The 18,013-nt window shown below is 34.7% G+C and overlaps 1 protein-coding gene across 1 annotated transcript in view; it reads left to right on the forward strand.

The window, feature by feature from the left end:
* Positions 1–18,013, forward strand: part of LOC121318125 (A disintegrin and metalloproteinase with thrombospondin motifs 20-like) — a 102,425-nt gene that overhangs the window by 70,852 nt on the left and 13,560 nt on the right. The window contains exons 26-28 of the mRNA XM_041254443.1: positions 832–1,128; positions 1,338–1,499; positions 2,860–3,036. Of these exons, the coding sequence (XP_041110377.1) occupies positions 832–1,128; positions 1,338–1,499; positions 2,860–3,036 (636 nt within the window). The remainder of the gene's footprint in view (positions 1–831; positions 1,129–1,337; positions 1,500–2,859; positions 3,037–18,013) is intronic.

Consider the following 18,013-nt stretch of genomic DNA (forward strand, 5'->3'; position numbering starts at 1 on the left):
TTAATATATATTAAACAATGTATCTACATTCATCTCAGATAAAACACGTTGGAAATCTTTTGAGCTGCACCTGATTTCCCTCCAGGCAATTTACACATGGTCAGTATATGTTCCCACAGCAACTAGGTGCCATTACTCCTATTATGTGTTTATTTGTGTGTGTTTCAATTGTTCGGACGCTACTTTTAATATGCAACACTAACTGTAACACAGCTGTACCCATTAATCAAATGACAACACAAAAAAAAGAACAAAACAATTTTCAATCAAAATGAATTCCATATGTGATGAATAAACATAATTCGTGATGTTCGAGTGGAATGCACTAAACAAACACTTATTGGAAAAGCCTTTAATTATAGACTCTGGGGGATACAGATGCCCTGTCACCATCCTTACATTTTGTTTGAAAGTTGCTAAATCTTTAGAACCGCTCACTCAATTATGATGAAACTCAATAGCACATTCTTTTGGGGTATCAGAAGGTCATGGTTATAGCTTTGGAATTACTCGATTAAACTATGGTTTGGCATTTCTCTGATCAACATGTTTTGAATGTTAATAATAGTGCCATGCGTTGTCATAGTACTGATGTTGCTCACATACCTTGTACTATCGTTTGGGCTTCTTAACCAGAATTATCATAGTTAAATAAATGATTTCTTATCAAATATATAAACTAGGGGTGGCCAGTCACTGTCCGGGAACGTGATTGGACAGCCTTAATACTAACCCTAACACTAACCCTGAATGCTGCCATCCTTTGAATCACTGGAGGTATTTATATCCGCTGCTAAATCTCTTGAGTGGACCTCTTTGTTGTTTTACCAGTGCTCAGTTACCTGCGGTTATGGGAGGTCAACACGGCAGGTGGTTTGTAGTGACTACCACCATCAGATTGATGAAGACCTCTGTGATCCAGATGACCGCCCAGCCTCAGAACAGGAATGCATCGCAACTCCGTGCCCTTCCCTGTTTCATCTGTTTCCTAGCAACCAGCCGGCACATTTCCCTTCTGTTGACTACCAGCGCCCCCACCTGGATCACCCTCCCCAGGACAGTGCCAGCCACAATAATTGGAATGTGCTGTCTGCAGACAACCAGTGGAGGACTGGCCCTTGGGGAGCAGTAAGTTGTTGTTCTTTTAAGGGTGTAATTCAACCAAGCCACTGACCATTTGAGTCCACACTCAAAGGCATATAACATGCTAAGTGAATAAATGTCATTGCCTTAGAAATCTATATATATATATATATATATATATAATATATATATATATATATATATTTCACTATACTTGGGTTTTACCGCATTAACATTTATAACTATTATTTCAGTGTTCCAGCACTTGTGCTGGAGGATTCCAGCGTCGGGTTGTAGTGTGCCAGGATGGAGAAGGACGAACCGCAAACTACTGTGATGAAAGAATAAAACCAGCAGAGTCGAGAAGCTGTGATTCCGGACCGTGCCCTCGCTGGAACTATGGGAGCTGGGGAGAGGTATGCAGACTGAAGCTCCAATTCATAGTACCAGGCTCTACAACAGAGTTGTAAAACATACAGCCCACAAATCATGTTTTCATCAGGCCCGCACAACCATCTACTTATTATTACTAAAGTCCGTCCTGAGGCATTGTGCTTGGACTGTCTCTATTGGTATAGTTCTACGTCTTAAGACTATTCCTCATGGCTTCCAGTGCCACATAAGTGGTAAAAATAAAAATGCCTTTATGCACAAGTGGATAGTCGCATCTAAAAAATGTACAACTTGCCAGACATTCAAGAACAGTTTGAAAGAGCAGAAGAAAAGTTAGGTAAGCTACACAGGTTTAGCAGCATAACTTGTAGCTTGCATCATTGTTATTTATATTTAAATGTGAGAACTTTATTATGATTTAATTATAATGTTGCCTAATAAAAGCTAATACAGTAATACAACATTTATCATTTTACCCGTAGCTCTGTTTATTTTAATTTAGTGTGAACGGATTATTGTATTTTGATACTGCATTCAGTCTTAAACGTAAAATAGAATTGTTTCCATTTTTATTTTTTGCCGGCAAAATCAAAGAAAGAATGAGCAACTAAAAATCCTGCCAACAAGGAGCAAGAACACATTTATGTTTAACGTGAGGTTGATTTGCCTCTGCATATTAAAAGCTTGCACAGACATACAAATATGATCTGTTTTGTGAGAACTACACACCAGTTGCCGCAGAGCTGGCAAAGGAAGTTTGACATCCCGTTCTCTACAGCATTATTTCCAGAAGTTTGGGGATGTTGTAAGCACTTGGTTGGCAGGTCAGTCTGTATACAGTATTGCACAAATTACTAGTGTTTCACATTGAAAAGACCTAAACGTGATGTCTCTAGGGTCAATTTTGGAGACCAGTTTTTACCTAATATATCATTGAGACATAGTCACGTATCGCTTTGCATGATTAAACAGTGTTATGGCAGGTGTTCATATTTTTGCCCAACCATTGCATTAATGACTCTGATATTTAAAATGTCCCTTATGTATGTATGCGTGTGTGTATCTCCCTCGTATCTATCAACACATAGTTAAATTAACTCTGGCTCACTGCCGTGGTTCAAGATCACGTTGACCAACCTATAAGTGAAATACCTTTTATAAAAATGGAAAGTGAACAAAAGGCATCTTTTAGAAGCAGGAAAGTGACAAGTTTTCCAGTTTTAGGAGAAACTGGGCGGTAGGTTAATTTACCGTTTTGTTGTTTTTTGAATTCTCAATGTTGACCAGTTAAGTCCCACTGCTGATTTTAGCTGTCAGAAATAATGAGTGTAATACTAGATCTAATCTCATGCATTTATGTTGATCTACTTTTTATTTATTCAGTGCACTCAGACTTGCGGAGGTGGAACAAGAACAAGACTAGTAATTTGCCAGCTGACTCATGGCAAAAGATTAAACGATCACAACTGTGAAATTCTGGATAAGCCTCCAGACCGGGAGCAGTGCAGCATGCACCCTTGTCCAGGTAGTGTTTCATGGCACCGAGGACCATGGAAACCGGTACGATAACATTCCTTTTTTGTATTGTTTTCTTATAAGGAAATATCAGTTGTGCTTGATTACAGGGAGATTATTTCTTCTGAACCTGGCTGATATGTTTCTGTGTATCGAGTCCTAGGTTTCATTGTAATTACAGCCCACTCAGACTGAATTTACATTTTAATCTTACATGCTGCTGGTTAAAATGGTGCTTATAATTGTTACAATTATTCAAAACATATGTATCAGATTCCGAGAGAATCTGAAATTTAAAACCATGAAATGGTAATGTCCTGTTTTACTACGTTCTATTTTAAAAGCGAACAGAATGAATATAATCTGGAGTATATTTATTTAATAAGTTAAACATTCTTTATATCTGTAATTATGATTAGCCTGTAATCAAAGTACACAATGTATATTTGTGTATATGAGTTTTAATATTTATGCCTAAAACAGCAACAAGTGGTGATCATTTTTGTATATTGTATATGCAACTTTTTGTAAATGTGTTTTTTTTTAGTTAAGTCAAACCATATGATAAAAAAAAAAACCCAAAAACTATTTTTATTGGTGCTTCCAGGCAAGTCTCAGGCTTGTCTGTATATACAATTAAAAAAAAAAAAAAAAAATTTGTACAGAGGAAAATATTTTATAAACCAGCAGCAAGACTTGTTTTAACATTAGTTTTTTTTTTTTTTTTAAAGAAACAGTATTTTAAAATAAAATATACAGTCATTAATATGCATCTCCTTTAGCGTGTGCACAGTGTAATACCAGGGGCTGCTGTATCATCTGAAACAGGGTGTTCAAAAATGCAGCATCTATTCTCAGAACTTGCCTTTAAACGTAATTGGACTTGCCAGTGAACACTGAGGCTAAATGTGAGGAGCTGTTTTTAAAGCTAAGAAACACTATACATAATTCCTTACCTGCAGTACTTTATAATTGGCTGTGTGAGTTCCGGCATACGATAGCACTTGTCCTGAAATAAACTTTTTTTTTTTTTTGCTGTGCCTTTTTTAAAATAAATAATAATAATTGTGTACAAAAAATCAACCAATCACAGTGGATTTATTAAAATGTACAGTATATCTTATCCTCTGCATAGAACATTTGCCACAACACCACTTTTTAATGTTTAATGGCCATTTCTGAGTATGAGCTCCAGGTTTTTAGCTTTGCTTTTGCAAGGTGATATGTTATATTAGTTTATATGATGGGCATACAGTGTTTCATATTGCAGAAGAGAAAGCATCTCATGCAGTTTGGGGCGGGAACAGGGTCTGGCTGCTTAAAGTAATTGTAGCTACCAAAATAATTCTGTAAATAGAATGTGTGATTCTTTTCAGAAACTAGAATATACAACCCACACAGCTTATAATAATGAGTTTACTGTCTTACTGTTTTCCTTTTAATTCACATGTATATTGAAATGTGATCTGTAAATACATTGAGTGTCTACAGTGGATTTAGTTTCTTAAATGTGGTCCTGGGAAATTAGGTTTATAAAGAAAATCTAATTGTTTAGAAAGTATACATAGATAAATGGTTATCTCTAAACTTGAATACATTTAAATCATTCAAGAAGAATTACAGGTGGAACCCTTAAGTAGCATTGATATAAAATATTATTTTAGCAAAAGCAATAGGAGGTATCTGACAAGAGGTTTCCATTATATCCGGTGCGAGGCACTGCCATTCACGCAAACGTTTTCACTACTCAACTTAAACGATGACTAGCACAGACAAAATGGAACTGCATTAATTAAGCTTTTTAATGTGAAATGAAAGGACCAGATGCAACGTATTTAGCAGTCGGATTAACTGCCATAAAGTCTCTATGTGAAATAAAGTTTCAAGGTACGAAAATGTCAGTGGGCAGTATAGCTGCCACATTCGTACGAAGCAGGCCCCTTTTGAATGTTCTGTTCTGTGCTTTGCATAGCTTGGCACCCATAAATTATCTTCAAACATCAGGATACAGCTAAATGTACCATCTACAGTGCTCCCCCTTTATAATGCAGCCCTTTATACTGTTTTAAGACACAGTGGATGTGGTTTAGGATTATGTAGCATTCAAAATTCAACAGTAATGCACTGCTACCAGTGAGGTCTGTTTTAATAATTCACAGCAAACATTTCAAATGTTTAACAAAAAAAAAAATGCAATCCGATGACCTATGTCATCTCTTAAAATGTACTTCTTCTACCAATAAAATAACCAGACTTGTGATTAGCAATGGAGATGGGGTTGTGAATGAATCTATGCATCGTGATGATGGAATGGCAGTGTAGTTTTTTTAATGTTTCTGTGAATCACATTAATGTCTTAATATTGAGTGTAAACTACAAGCGCCAGGTTTAAAGAGCCAGATGCCTCATTCCAATGCTGTTTGGTGAACCCAGACATGTAAATACCTCTTTAAAGATTACATTAATTTGTTGCAGTCTTTAAAAAAAAAGTGTTTTTTTTTACCAGTATATTGTATGTCTCACAAATTTCTCTTACAGTTAGTTTTTTTTTAGGGATTAGTGGGAAAACATTTTCTCAAATAAGTTTTAACTTGTTTACAGTGATAAAGAGCAAAGGAGTGTTACCAAAAACCACTCTGCTTTTACACAAGCTGAATGCTATAAGTCTCATTTGTTTTTTGCCTCAGTTCTGTCTTCTCTGTCATATACCACGCCTGTTTGTTCAGTCCATGTTGGTGCATTTTCGCTGTGGTTGTTCTGTTTTGTTACTCACTGTACATCTAATGTGTTCTGTGAAGCCCCGGAGATCCTTATGGCCAATCTGTTTTCAGCCACAATAAATCAGCTGTAGTCCTGAAGATGCTCAGTGAAATTTGTGGAAACGCTGCTTAATATGAAAAACTTGTGTAAAATGTATTTATTTTCACCTTTTTCCAGTGGTTTTATATATTTATTAGGTGAAATAAATACATATGTTTTTAAAATACCTTTTTCAAACTGTAAAATATTAAAAGACGCATAAAGGATATACAATTTGTGTTTTTAATGTATTGTCAACGCCTAGTTCTCATTGGCCAGCATAAGTGAACCACATGCCATTTTGGCACAAACTGGCATATGCTGCTGGTAAATAGACTCCAGTGCTTGGGTATGAGTGGAATATGAACTACCCGCCTTCTGTTTCAACCTCACATAATACATCTCTCCACTACTGTGTTGAGAAGGCTCATTGTGGTGTTGCCAATGTAGCACCTAATTCTCTAGTTTAATCTAAAGTGTTTCAGGTGTGTCACAACTGCTGAAAAAACTGTGCAAGCATGTCTTTGTCACTGATATTTTTAAAACCTGAATTTGAAAACTATAGCCCACCTTGTTCTTTCTATAAAACACAAACATCTCAGTCTAGTTTGGCAAAAACAAATTCTTTGTAATCCTCGTTTTGGGGTTAATGTATTATAATTTGCAGAAAGACGTGTTTAACAGTAACTATTGAAAATAAAGATTCTTGTACCATGACAAGTAGTTATGTACCATGTTTTAGGCAAATATCAATAGCAAGTGCAGCATGTATACAGTAAATTTAATAAAAAAATGTACATCAGACAATTTCTCTACTTTTAAACATTCTCTGCAATGTTTTCTGCTCCACCTACATTTTCCCCAGCAGCACATATCGGTACAAATGTAATTTTAGCAGTTTTAGCAACTGCATTTAAAGTAATTGTAGCTAGCAAAGTTGTTCCTTGAATGTACTCCGCCATGCACAGCCATTCATTATAAAGGTTTTAATTGTGCAGTTTTGAAAAACACATGTTTTAGCAAACATGTATTTTCATTTTAAAACATGATATCTGATGCTACGCTAAATTAAATAAATCTCTGTTTGAAATCATTCCAGCCCTTCCACTGGCTTCTTTCCTGTCAATCACTAACTTTATTATTATGCAAAAATAATTGTTTGCATGCAAAACTAATATGTGTATGTAAAGGCTTGCAGCAGTTCCATTGGAGAAGCCCAAGGCTGGTTATATAATTATCTATGCAGCAGAGAGCAATTAAAAAAAAAAAAAAAAAATGTGAATTTAGAAGAGAAGTATCACATCAAATATTTAAGTCTGAGGGCTGTAAGGGGCCCCTGTATTGTCTTCATCATTCACCCCTTTAATAATTGCCAGTTGATTAGTATCGCATCTCTGGGAGCCTGCACTGTGAAGGCTCATATTTAATCTGATTTGGCAGAGCTGCTGTTATGTTGTAGTCTTGCAATGCTTTATTGTAGTTCGTTCGTCCATAACTCTGAAGTAATGCTGTAGCAAACTCAAAGTCCAGTTGATGTATTTCACAATGTTTTTATGTTGCATCTACATGATAATTATTATTCTTTGAATGATACAATTTGATAGCAATTTATTCATCGACTATAAATAATTTGAGTTTGACCCAGCAATATACATAGGTTAATAATATTAATAATACAATAACAATATCATTATCAAGCTTTTTTAGTTTATTAACTGTTACCAACAAGCTTATCAACACCTTAACAAATGTTGTCTATTTTGTTTATAAATTCATTAAAATATATGAACCCGTAAACTAATAAAGAAAATGTATAATAAAATGAAACCTAATTTGCATAATATTGCTACAGTAACCTCGAAACAAATTATAACCCCATTTCACAGATATGATCAATGCCTAAGTAGGGGTCTGATGTTTACTGAACAGTTTCAACTTTTTGTATTAGTTCATGAATAGGATACCATATAAATAAACATAATTAAGGACAAGCAAGTTGTTAATAGATAAACAAAAAATACAAATGTGATCTCCGGGGTTACATTTAAAAATAAAGTAAAATGAATAAAATTAAGCAAAACTACTTAATCATTCAATTTGTAAATAGAGGAGACCAAACTAGTTATGTGTTTTTAATTGTTATAATTTTTATTTCAGCCTATTGAAGAGGCATACCCAGAAGAGGTTGAAATTGTAACATAGAACACTACATCTGTTGATCATTTATTAATAAGCCTCATATACCTTAACTTGTATTTACTTGACAAGCAATTGAGAAGCCATTGCTTTTACAATAGACATAATTGCTATTAATCAATGCAGGTATTTTTAATATTCTCAGCAGCAGCAAGTGAAAAACTTTCAACTTGTATTGGCATGGAAATAAGTGTTTTTATTTTTGGTACCTATTGTGAATTGTTTATTGTTTTATTCAGTACATTTTATATCCCTCAGCCATCGGAGATAGTGTTCTCTTTTGTGTATTGTTGCAGTTTCATGACTTGGCATGTAGTGTCGTTAAATCATTTTAATTTCATAGTATCAGTGTGTTGCACTTACCTTTGCTTTATAATCTTTTTTTTTTTTTCTTGTGCTTTCCTTTCTGGTTATTTGACTTTACATTCATATAAACCACAATATTCATGTGTCTAAATGTTCCAGGGGTGCAATCTGATGATTTTTGTATGTGTATATTGATTGATGGACAGTCCTGATGGGTGCACAGTGTTTGATTCAGTTGGAGGCGATGCTGACTCAGCTTGCCGTTTCACTTGGCTCAAATGGCTTTCCCCTCTGGAGGCATGGGGTGCTGTCTCAAGTCACAAATGAAATTAGTTTGGTGGTCTCATCCAAGTTTACATTGGGCATTGTTCACATCACAAAGCCTTTACACACACACACACACAATACAGAACTATTGTCAGATTTTGCTTGAGAGAGAACCAGGAGGGCAGAGGGGAGTTAGTATTCTTGCTGAGCTACAGTAAAACACCTTGTTGTGCTTTCCAGAAATCTGCCTGACTTTAGCGGATATATATATATATATATATATATATATTATATATATATATATATATATATAGATATATATATATATATATATATAAACTATTGTCAGATTTTGCTTGAGAGAGAACCAGGAAGAGGGCGGCAGTCGCCCAACAACCGGGAGTCATGAGTTAGTATTCTTGCTGAGCTACAGTATAAACACCTTGTTGTTTCCTCAGGTCTGCCCACTTAGACGCGCTATGCGGACTGCTTTGATTCGGGACCGGGAATCAGCGAGACAGAGAGAGAGAGAGCGGGGATATATATATTGTGATATAGGCTATATATAACGCTGCCGATGCAGCACCTTTTATTTGTAGTTTTATTACTGTTTTATTTTCCCTGTTCTTTTATACTGTATCAATTTCCCAACAAGCTTGTGTTATATTCCCCTGCCCTAAAATACACCAGTGTCAACCCCTGGATGTGTACTTTTTGTATTCAGATTGATCCACCAGCATTGTTGGTAACCTGTATGCCCAAAACTCTTAACCCTTAACTCCTTGTTGGTGTGTCAAGGGTTACAGGCCCTCATGCATATTGGGCCAGGCAATCCCAATTATCTGAAATAAAGTGCTTCTGGTGTTGCTATAGTTGAAGTATAAAGCAGGAGTCGGTTTTATGAAGTAATTTTTATTTTCATGGTTTTCTTCTTGACTCATTTCTTCCCTGTCTGCAGCTGGGGTGTTTATTCTGGTTTTATATGGTGCTTGAATGTGCAGAGGTACATGCTTTCTGTACCATTACTGCAGAACATTACCAGGAATAAATTAAGTCTGATAAACTTCACTGAACTATAAAAGTCTGTTTCCATTACAGGGTGTTATTTCCCTCTAGAAACTGGCATTCTGTTGGTGGTCTGAGTTTACAATAAATGTATTTTTTTTTTTTTTTACTTGTCAGGTTAGGTTATTTATTGTGTTAACATGATTACTTACTGTACACTGCCTGGAAAGTTTGATAGAGTATTGTAGATCAAGCGGAATTGTTTGACTATATGTGTGACACATCTTAGTGACTGTTTCAAACTTGCTCAGTGTGTGAAAGATAAAATGATGATGTACATTGGTTTTGACAGCTGTTACAGAAGCTAGTGGTATAAATGGCCTTTCTTGAGTAATTAGAAGAAAAGTAACTGTGAAACCAACCTATGCAATATTCATAAATTGTGTTATATTATACTGTATATAGGGCTACTAACTGTTGTGGGCCTGCTGTAGATATGTACCCTCTGCTACAAAGAAACAAAAATCCCACTCCTTGAAATGACAGCTAGTTTAGAGAGGCATCATTAAATATAATTGAGTGCTGATTTATGTTGAATATTTGCATCTATAAATATTAAGGATTACTGTGCATATAAGAAACCTGCTGTTCGTTTTTTTTATTTATTTTTTTTTTTAACTACAGTACATTCAATTTGCATAAAGATTACAAATCAGTGGTCCTGCAAAAAGATCAGGTGGCAACGAAGCAATCAGTGTTTGGAAATTCTGGTGTGACATATTTTCATTATGAGAATCTGCAGGCCTGGAAATGTTTGTAAATGTGGCTAGCAATTGTAATAGTCATATGGTTTACGCAGGAGTTTATGTTGCAGACTTTGTAGAGAAGGAATAATGGGTAAAGTTCAAGTCCCTGGCCACGACCATTTTTTTTTTTTTGTGTTTCAATTGTTGAACATATAAATTACCAAGAACCTGTCAGATATTTAAAAATCTATTAAATCTTGTCATGAAAACCATATTGTGTGATTTTTTTTTTTTTTTTTTTTTTTTAGTCATAACTTTGTTAATACGTCCTTAAGGCGGTAACATTAAAAAATAAAGTTTTGCTTTCCTTTCATGAACATGAGTGACCACACTAGACTGCCACTTATTTACAGCATTCACTGGAGCTCCATTAAATAATTTTCACATCACATTCAATAAAAAAAAAAAAAAAAAAAAAATTATATATATATATATATATATATATATATATATATATATATATATATATATATATATATATAATTTTTTTTTTTTTTTATTTTTTTTTTATTGAATGTGAAAATTATTTAATGGAGCTCCAGTGAATGCTGTAAATAAGTGGCAGTCTAGTTTAATCTCAAGAAGCCAATGCGTGCTGTGAAAGATAGACTGGAATTAATAACCCAAGCTGTTCCCAAACATGTGATGCATTTGTTAAATCAAAAACACATGCAGAACATATAGATACATATACCTGAAGCACAGTTGTGCCTATGGCTATTGAGTAAAGTTTTCAACGTGTTTAATCACTTGAAGGTCACATGGCCATGACATCATTGGACTAGTGTTTCATGATCCACTCCATATGCTGGCCTCAGTTTACACTGTTGTGTAAGACCACTAAATCCAGTATAACTTGCCTGAAAAAAAAAGTTATAAATGAGCTTGTTCAGTGTGGAATTGCCATTTTCCTGTGTTGTCTTAAACATTTTGCCTGGTATCATGTTGAGTTATTGATCTAATATCAAAAATATGGAATGCATTAGCATGACAGGCAGGGCATTGAAAAACATATGAAAAGTATTGTAATAAACAAATATATACAAATGTAAGAACGAATGAACAAGCAAATTAATGTCCTGTTGAATTAACAGTTTTTTACTGTTAACAATTGCTGTGGTAAATGTTTGAATATGACACACTGTGTCCAGTCTAGTTGTGAATACTATGTATGTCTTAGAATGAATTACAGCATATCAATCCATACTAAGTATCACTGTCTTATATTTACAGAAATTATGTTAATATTTGGTTATTTACATCTTATATGTGGCTTTACAAGTTTATGTGCAACTGTTTTTCGCATTGAAGTGTATTGATTAGTCCTCTTCTACTGGTTTTATCCCCAAATACTTACCAGTTTTTGGTAGGTTAATGAAACAATGGAAATAGTCAATACAACCTTGGCCAATAACAATTAAATGAAACTGCAAAGGTATTTATCAGATAACATACAGGCCATTTATTCTCAAAAGGAGCCACATGATATTATTTTCTTTATTATATTGTTCGCTCCCCTAGAGCTACAGTACTGTCTTTGATCTTTCTGTACAACAGATGAAGCGTGTGTGTGTGTGTGTGTGTGGGTCTAAATAAGAAAAAAAAAAAAAACATCCTCATGCTGGTGAATGGAAAATGTTTCCTTGAGACCACTTTTACCTGTAAAAAAATAAATAAATAAATAAATTCCAGAACACAAATGCACAACAAATAAGATTTGTATTTTTAAAAAAGCATTACAGTTGTGTTCTTGATGTTCATGTTCAATCAAGTTCTCGGTTTAAGCTCTTTGTTGCTTAAAGGTGCTTATTAGTTTCTAAGGAAAAGTAAAACGGGTTTTGTACTGGATAATTGTCAGCAATACATATGTGTATACATATTTATAGTTACCATGTTTTTAACAAACAGAATTACATCTACGATTTAGAAATTAATTCAGTTTGAGTGCAGTGTAATAACTTTTAACAGTATACATAAACTATAGCCTAAAGAAAGGTCTTGTTCACACAAGAAAACGTTTTAACAAACAGTAACAAAAAAGCATATCTAATCTTCTCCTCAGCCAGTATTGTGAACATGGGGTTCTTGGTTTGCCTCAGCTGTGTGATAATTTGTTTCACACTAATGTGTCAGCTAAACATTTTGCTAGACAGTTTGATAAAGTAGACAACAGCTTGTGAGCATCATAGGCTAGGCTTCTTTTTATATTTATTTAAAGTTACTTAAAGTGATTGAAAATGTACCACATTTCATTTTAATTCAAAAGAAACCTGCAAAAACTAGATAGGAGAACACAGCAAGTTCCCGTGCTTGTAAGACGGTGACCTTTGCATGGCACTACCACTAGGCATGAAACAATAACTAAATAAACTGCATAGCCCCCTAAGAAACAAGGCCATCAGTTTAAAGGAATGCCACGGTTCAGCCCCGTGGACAGAAAGTATAACACGTAGTATAGTTGTATATTTTTTTGTTTTAAGTGGGATAAAGTTAATAGGGGTAGTATTAAAGGTCACTTTTGGGTTGAAAAATGTAAATAAGGTCATTTTTTTACTTTTAGTTTCTATTCGATTTTAGCTATTACACAATGATGTCATTATGTATTGTATTTTAAACCTTGGTTGGTCTGTTTCTGCTGTGTTTTGGCTCCAAACGAGAGGAGAAGCCATTTCATAATAGTCAAAATGTGCAAAACAAGATGGCACCGGGTATTTCCAGTTGTCAGCAAAAGGGGCATGTGCCAACAGTTTAATAGAGTGGCTGTAGGCAGTGTGAGATTGATTTTTCATAATCCCCACTGTTTATTGTTTAGGAAATTATGCAAAAGTAAAAATTAAGAGTACACACCTGAAACTTGGATTTTTTAATTAATTAATTTTTTACTTCAGTATTTTTATTATTACCATGATGTGCCTGTTTCCTTTTCATGTAACCAAAGGAGAGACAACATGGTCTAGAAATGTAGAGTGACAGTTAAGAACCATGGGGCTTGGCAGATACATGTATGGACTTGTTCAAACGTTTCTGGTGTAGTAATGCATTCTGCATAATGGCAAGTGGTTTAGAAACTTGAACACGAAACATGGATGAAAGAAGAAATACACTAATTTTTTCCATGCTGTTACTAGAGCTAAGTACGAGTTGTCATCCTGCATTTTAAACAGAAATGAACCTTACTTGAACTTAGAATGCTGAACTGTGTATATTATGTAGTAAACTAATGCCTTGGACTTATTGATTATTTATTGATAGAAAAACAAAAATCAGAAAACAATTCAACTTTCTAGCAGATTAAAACAAAAATGAGTTGCTGCTAGCATGAAGATTGTTTGCCTTTTTTCATACACTGATTTTCTAAATACAGCAATGCTGTCAGAATCACGAATAGCATCTGTTAGGTTGGAAGTTAAGTTTTCAGTGCTTATTTTCCACTGAGGCATGCAAACACATTTCAAATCCAGTGGAGCTTTACCAATTTATGGCTTGCCCTTGAGGGATACACCGATAGATTTGGAACTCGCTTTTATTATGTTCAAGACTTTGGTTGTTTGCTTGTGTTTTATGATTTATCATGTATGTGTTATAGTTCAAGCCCACACAAATGTCTGAGGTATGTAGAGAATTGAGGGTCTGGAATCAACTCCCCAGTAATGTTATTGAAGCTGACACCCTGGGATCCTTCAAGAAGCTGCTTGATGAGATTTTGGGATCAATAAGCTACTAACAACCAAACGAGCAAGATGGGCCGAATGGCCTCCGTTTGTGAACTTTCTTATGTTCTTATGTATATTTTGGCAAAAGGATAAATCTCTTTAATGGGGGTTGTAGTTTAAATATTTTCATATACTGAATTAATACAAAAAAAATCGAGTGAAGAACCAAAAATATTATTACAACAATACGAGGGACTTGTGAGATTCCCTACTTGCCAGCATACAATGACACTACTCAGGAATTAACAACAATGGTGGTTTTGTGATTTGGGACCTTTGAGACTCATTTACTAATACTAGCCAGGTATTTAATCAGCAGCTTATAAATGTTTACCATGGTATTTCTGCATGATAATGGTGCAGCTTTCCCGTGCATTGCCCATGGTTATACTATGCATTTACCATAATCTACCTTGGTATTATCTTCTGTCAGAACATTTGCAAAGGCCAAAAAAATAATGTCTTGACTGTAATTAAAAGGCTGTTTGCAAATCTCATGCAGTCAGATTAAGAGATGTATTGGATCAGCTGCACCCAGCTAGATAGTTTAAAATGTGATACTGTTGCATGTTTTCTAGATTTTTTTTTTTCGTTCTTCCCTGGGTGAGGAAGCAGTGTCTGCTTCTGTTTAACTGAAAGCTGCCCACTGCATAAATACACACCAACAATACTATATTGAGGACAAAATATTCCATCATACTGCAAAATAATGATGATTTACCAAGGCTAACCAAGGCATTCAATTTGAGTACTTTTAATTAACCTTAGCAACATTAAAACTCTCCCCCTTCTGTTGTACTATTTTTTTTCAGGGGGTGCAGATTTTTAAATTGTGATTCTAGAGATTAACAAGTTAAACGGCAGTGTCCTGGTATATATTAATTTCTTGGGTTGAGGTTGTCTTGCTTATAGACATTAGACAAGGTGAACCCATAAGGCCTCATGCGGGTTCCCCAATCAAGATGGCAGTTGTACACTAGTTCTGCCAGAAGTGCACCTTGCCAAACAGGGATGGAAATTACTAGTATCATGTAAGCAGTGCCTTTAACCACTGATCGAGAACAGTCAGAATGATTGTTAACTAGTTTACTGTAGTTTATTGTCTTGGAAACAATGCTTTGGCGTACCTAAGGAATCTTGAATTTCTGATTCAAAGTTGGCATGAATCCTTTTTTTTTTTTTTTTTTTTTTTTTTTTTTTTGGGAGGTCTGAGGATGTAGAATATGCAAGAAGGAAAGCCTAGTTTTTGTTTTAATCTCTCTTCCTTAAACTTCCTTATCTTGCTTCCTTGAATCTGTCAAGATACCAATCTACATAGCTTTGGGCTTTCCGCGAAGATAACCGTTAACTTTTCAGTGCTTATTTTGGTATCTTAGTGTCACAATTTGTTGGTCCTAAAATATAAAATTCCTCAATGTTATTACACATTTCCAGATTCATATTTTACAAGCTGTGTTTGGTATGTTTCCATATTTGTTTTTTTTAAATGAATATACTGTATAGTATATTGTTATTTTTGGCATCCTTTTGGCAAAGTGTTGTGTTGCCAGATTTCTTTAAAGCAAATTATTTCAATTTTAAAATGTAGAACTTTCAAAATGTCAATCACAAGATTCTCTCCCACAATCCATGGTAGATGCTGTTTTACTAGGGTTGCATTTTTTTAAATTGCTTTAATGTCCATGTACTTTTCTTCCTGTCTTATGTGCCTGTCATTGTTAATGTTTAATTAATCTAGCTAACTTTACCATAAAAATAAACCCTACTGCCTCTTCTCTGATGTGTAATTAGCAATGGAAATCCAAGCCTGTATCTTGTTTAAAACAGTTCTCACACACAGCTTATAACCTTTCTGTTTCAGAAAATGCATAGACCCCTTTAAAAGCAAACTCTTTTCAGTTAACAACAAATCAGATTTGTGTATACCTTGCATAGTCTAGATATTGTATACTTTCTGTACTTGCACAACATATGCAATGAAAAATATATAAAATTAAAAATACTACATAATAGCTGCAAGATGTTAACATACCATGTCTGTTTATTTTGTCTTTCATATCTGTGCACTGGAAAGTGTTTGGCTCTGTTAATAGTCAAAGCTGTATTACAGGCTTACCTTGCTTGCCGTTTGTCTGCTGAAACTTTTTCCTAGACAAGGAACTGATGGTCAAGCTTCCACTTGAAAATGAAGTTGTCCTTGGAGCCCTGTTTGCAGTGCCTGTTCTGTGCTCTAGGGATTAACATCTTTGATTAACTAATGGCTTTCAGATGAGTGTTTTTGGGAGGAGGAGGAGCAAGCTTTCATACCATATCTTATCCCACTGTTGGCTGCGCATGTAACCGAGTGACGTTGCCCAGGAGGTATGGTTTAGAGCCTATTAAAAGAAAATAGTTTGACAAGGAAGAGCTGTTTTTTCTGGCTCTTGTTCCTTTTCAGTTCTGTCTGTGCTGAAATGACAGGAGTGTTCACGGTGTTATGGTTTACCAGTTTAAGGTTTTTTAAGACCAGACGTTATCTGTGGATTGCTTTGATGTCCCCAGTCTGTTGACCTGCAGCCCTGTGTTTAAAATGCCTCAGTAATTACAATGTTTATGAAATATATACAGGGTGTCAAATGCAGCTAAGTCCTTTACTGAAAATGCTTACACTGGATGAACTGAAGGGTATTTGTGTATCTGTTTTCAAGCATTGTAAAACGCCTTGACGTATTTGACTGACAAATATTTGGGTCCAACCTAAAAGTGGTTACAAGGCGATGTAAAATTGTCAGTGTCTTGATTTTGATTAATAAATGTACACTTGCAAATGAACAAGTACAGTATCTGTATGATTTGGAAATTCAGAGGCTGTCTGAAATATGTTGACTGTGACTTAAACAAAGATAACTGTATACACAAGGTCGTTGCATTATGTAATCAGGCTGAACAAACAATGCAATGTTATATTAATCAGCTTGACTGGAAAATATTCTTTAATAAAACAACACGTTAAACATAGGGAATATTTTACACAAATGGTTCATTCTGAAGCCCCATACTAGGTTTGACAAGGAACGCATATAGTAAATTGGTTTGTAATTACTTTCATCTTGTACGAATTTAAAAAGACAAGCATGTTGCTTTACTAAACCTATTCTAGAGTTCTTGTGCTCAAAAGAGAAGACAAAAAAAACCCACCAGTTTAAAAGGTTTCTCAGGGGATTTTCTTCTAGATTTAGAGCTTAACTTTGTTGAGGCATTGTACACACCTTATTGAGACCAGATGATGCTTAGTTTCATGCATGCATAGATAATAATGAGAGTTCCCTTTCACTCTCTTCCTGAAAGCTATGCATAAGGCTTAGCTGTACACTTTCACCTAATGGGATCTGGAGGGGATTGAAACCACATTGCATTTAACCTTGTGTGCTGAGAGGAAAAGCGTGAAAGTCTTTTTTATTTTTTATTTTTTTTATAATACAGAAGGTTAATTGCTACTTACAATTGCCATACAAAGATTGCTTTTTTCTGATTTGGTTCTGAATAGGATTTTTTTCTACATGATTTGGTACAATTTGGGGGTAGGGGTGTTTTTTTTTTTTTTTTTAAAAGTACATTTTAATAAATTAAAATAGAAATGCATTTTAAATATAAAGCTATTTAAACATTATATTACGAGTAAAATATCAAAGTATAGATACTTTAATTGCAAACATAGTACCAGAAGTTGAAAGTCTGATTGTCAACTGGTTACAAAACGTATTTGCCCATAGATTTGGGTCTGAACAGATTCTCCATGCTGTAATGAAAGGTGAATGGAATGTTCCCAGGTTCATTTAGATAAACTGCATTTTACCAACTTGAGTGCCTGAGAGTCTATGTATACACTGTGCTACAGTGTTTACAGTGAGTATGGATACCACTGAGATGCTGTCACTTGCTGGTAGAGAT

The sequence above is a fragment of the Polyodon spathula genome, chromosome 7 (assembly GCF_017654505.1).
Source record: "Polyodon spathula isolate WHYD16114869_AA chromosome 7, ASM1765450v1, whole genome shotgun sequence".
Classification (NCBI taxonomy): domain Eukaryota; kingdom Metazoa; phylum Chordata; class Actinopteri; order Acipenseriformes; family Polyodontidae; genus Polyodon; species Polyodon spathula.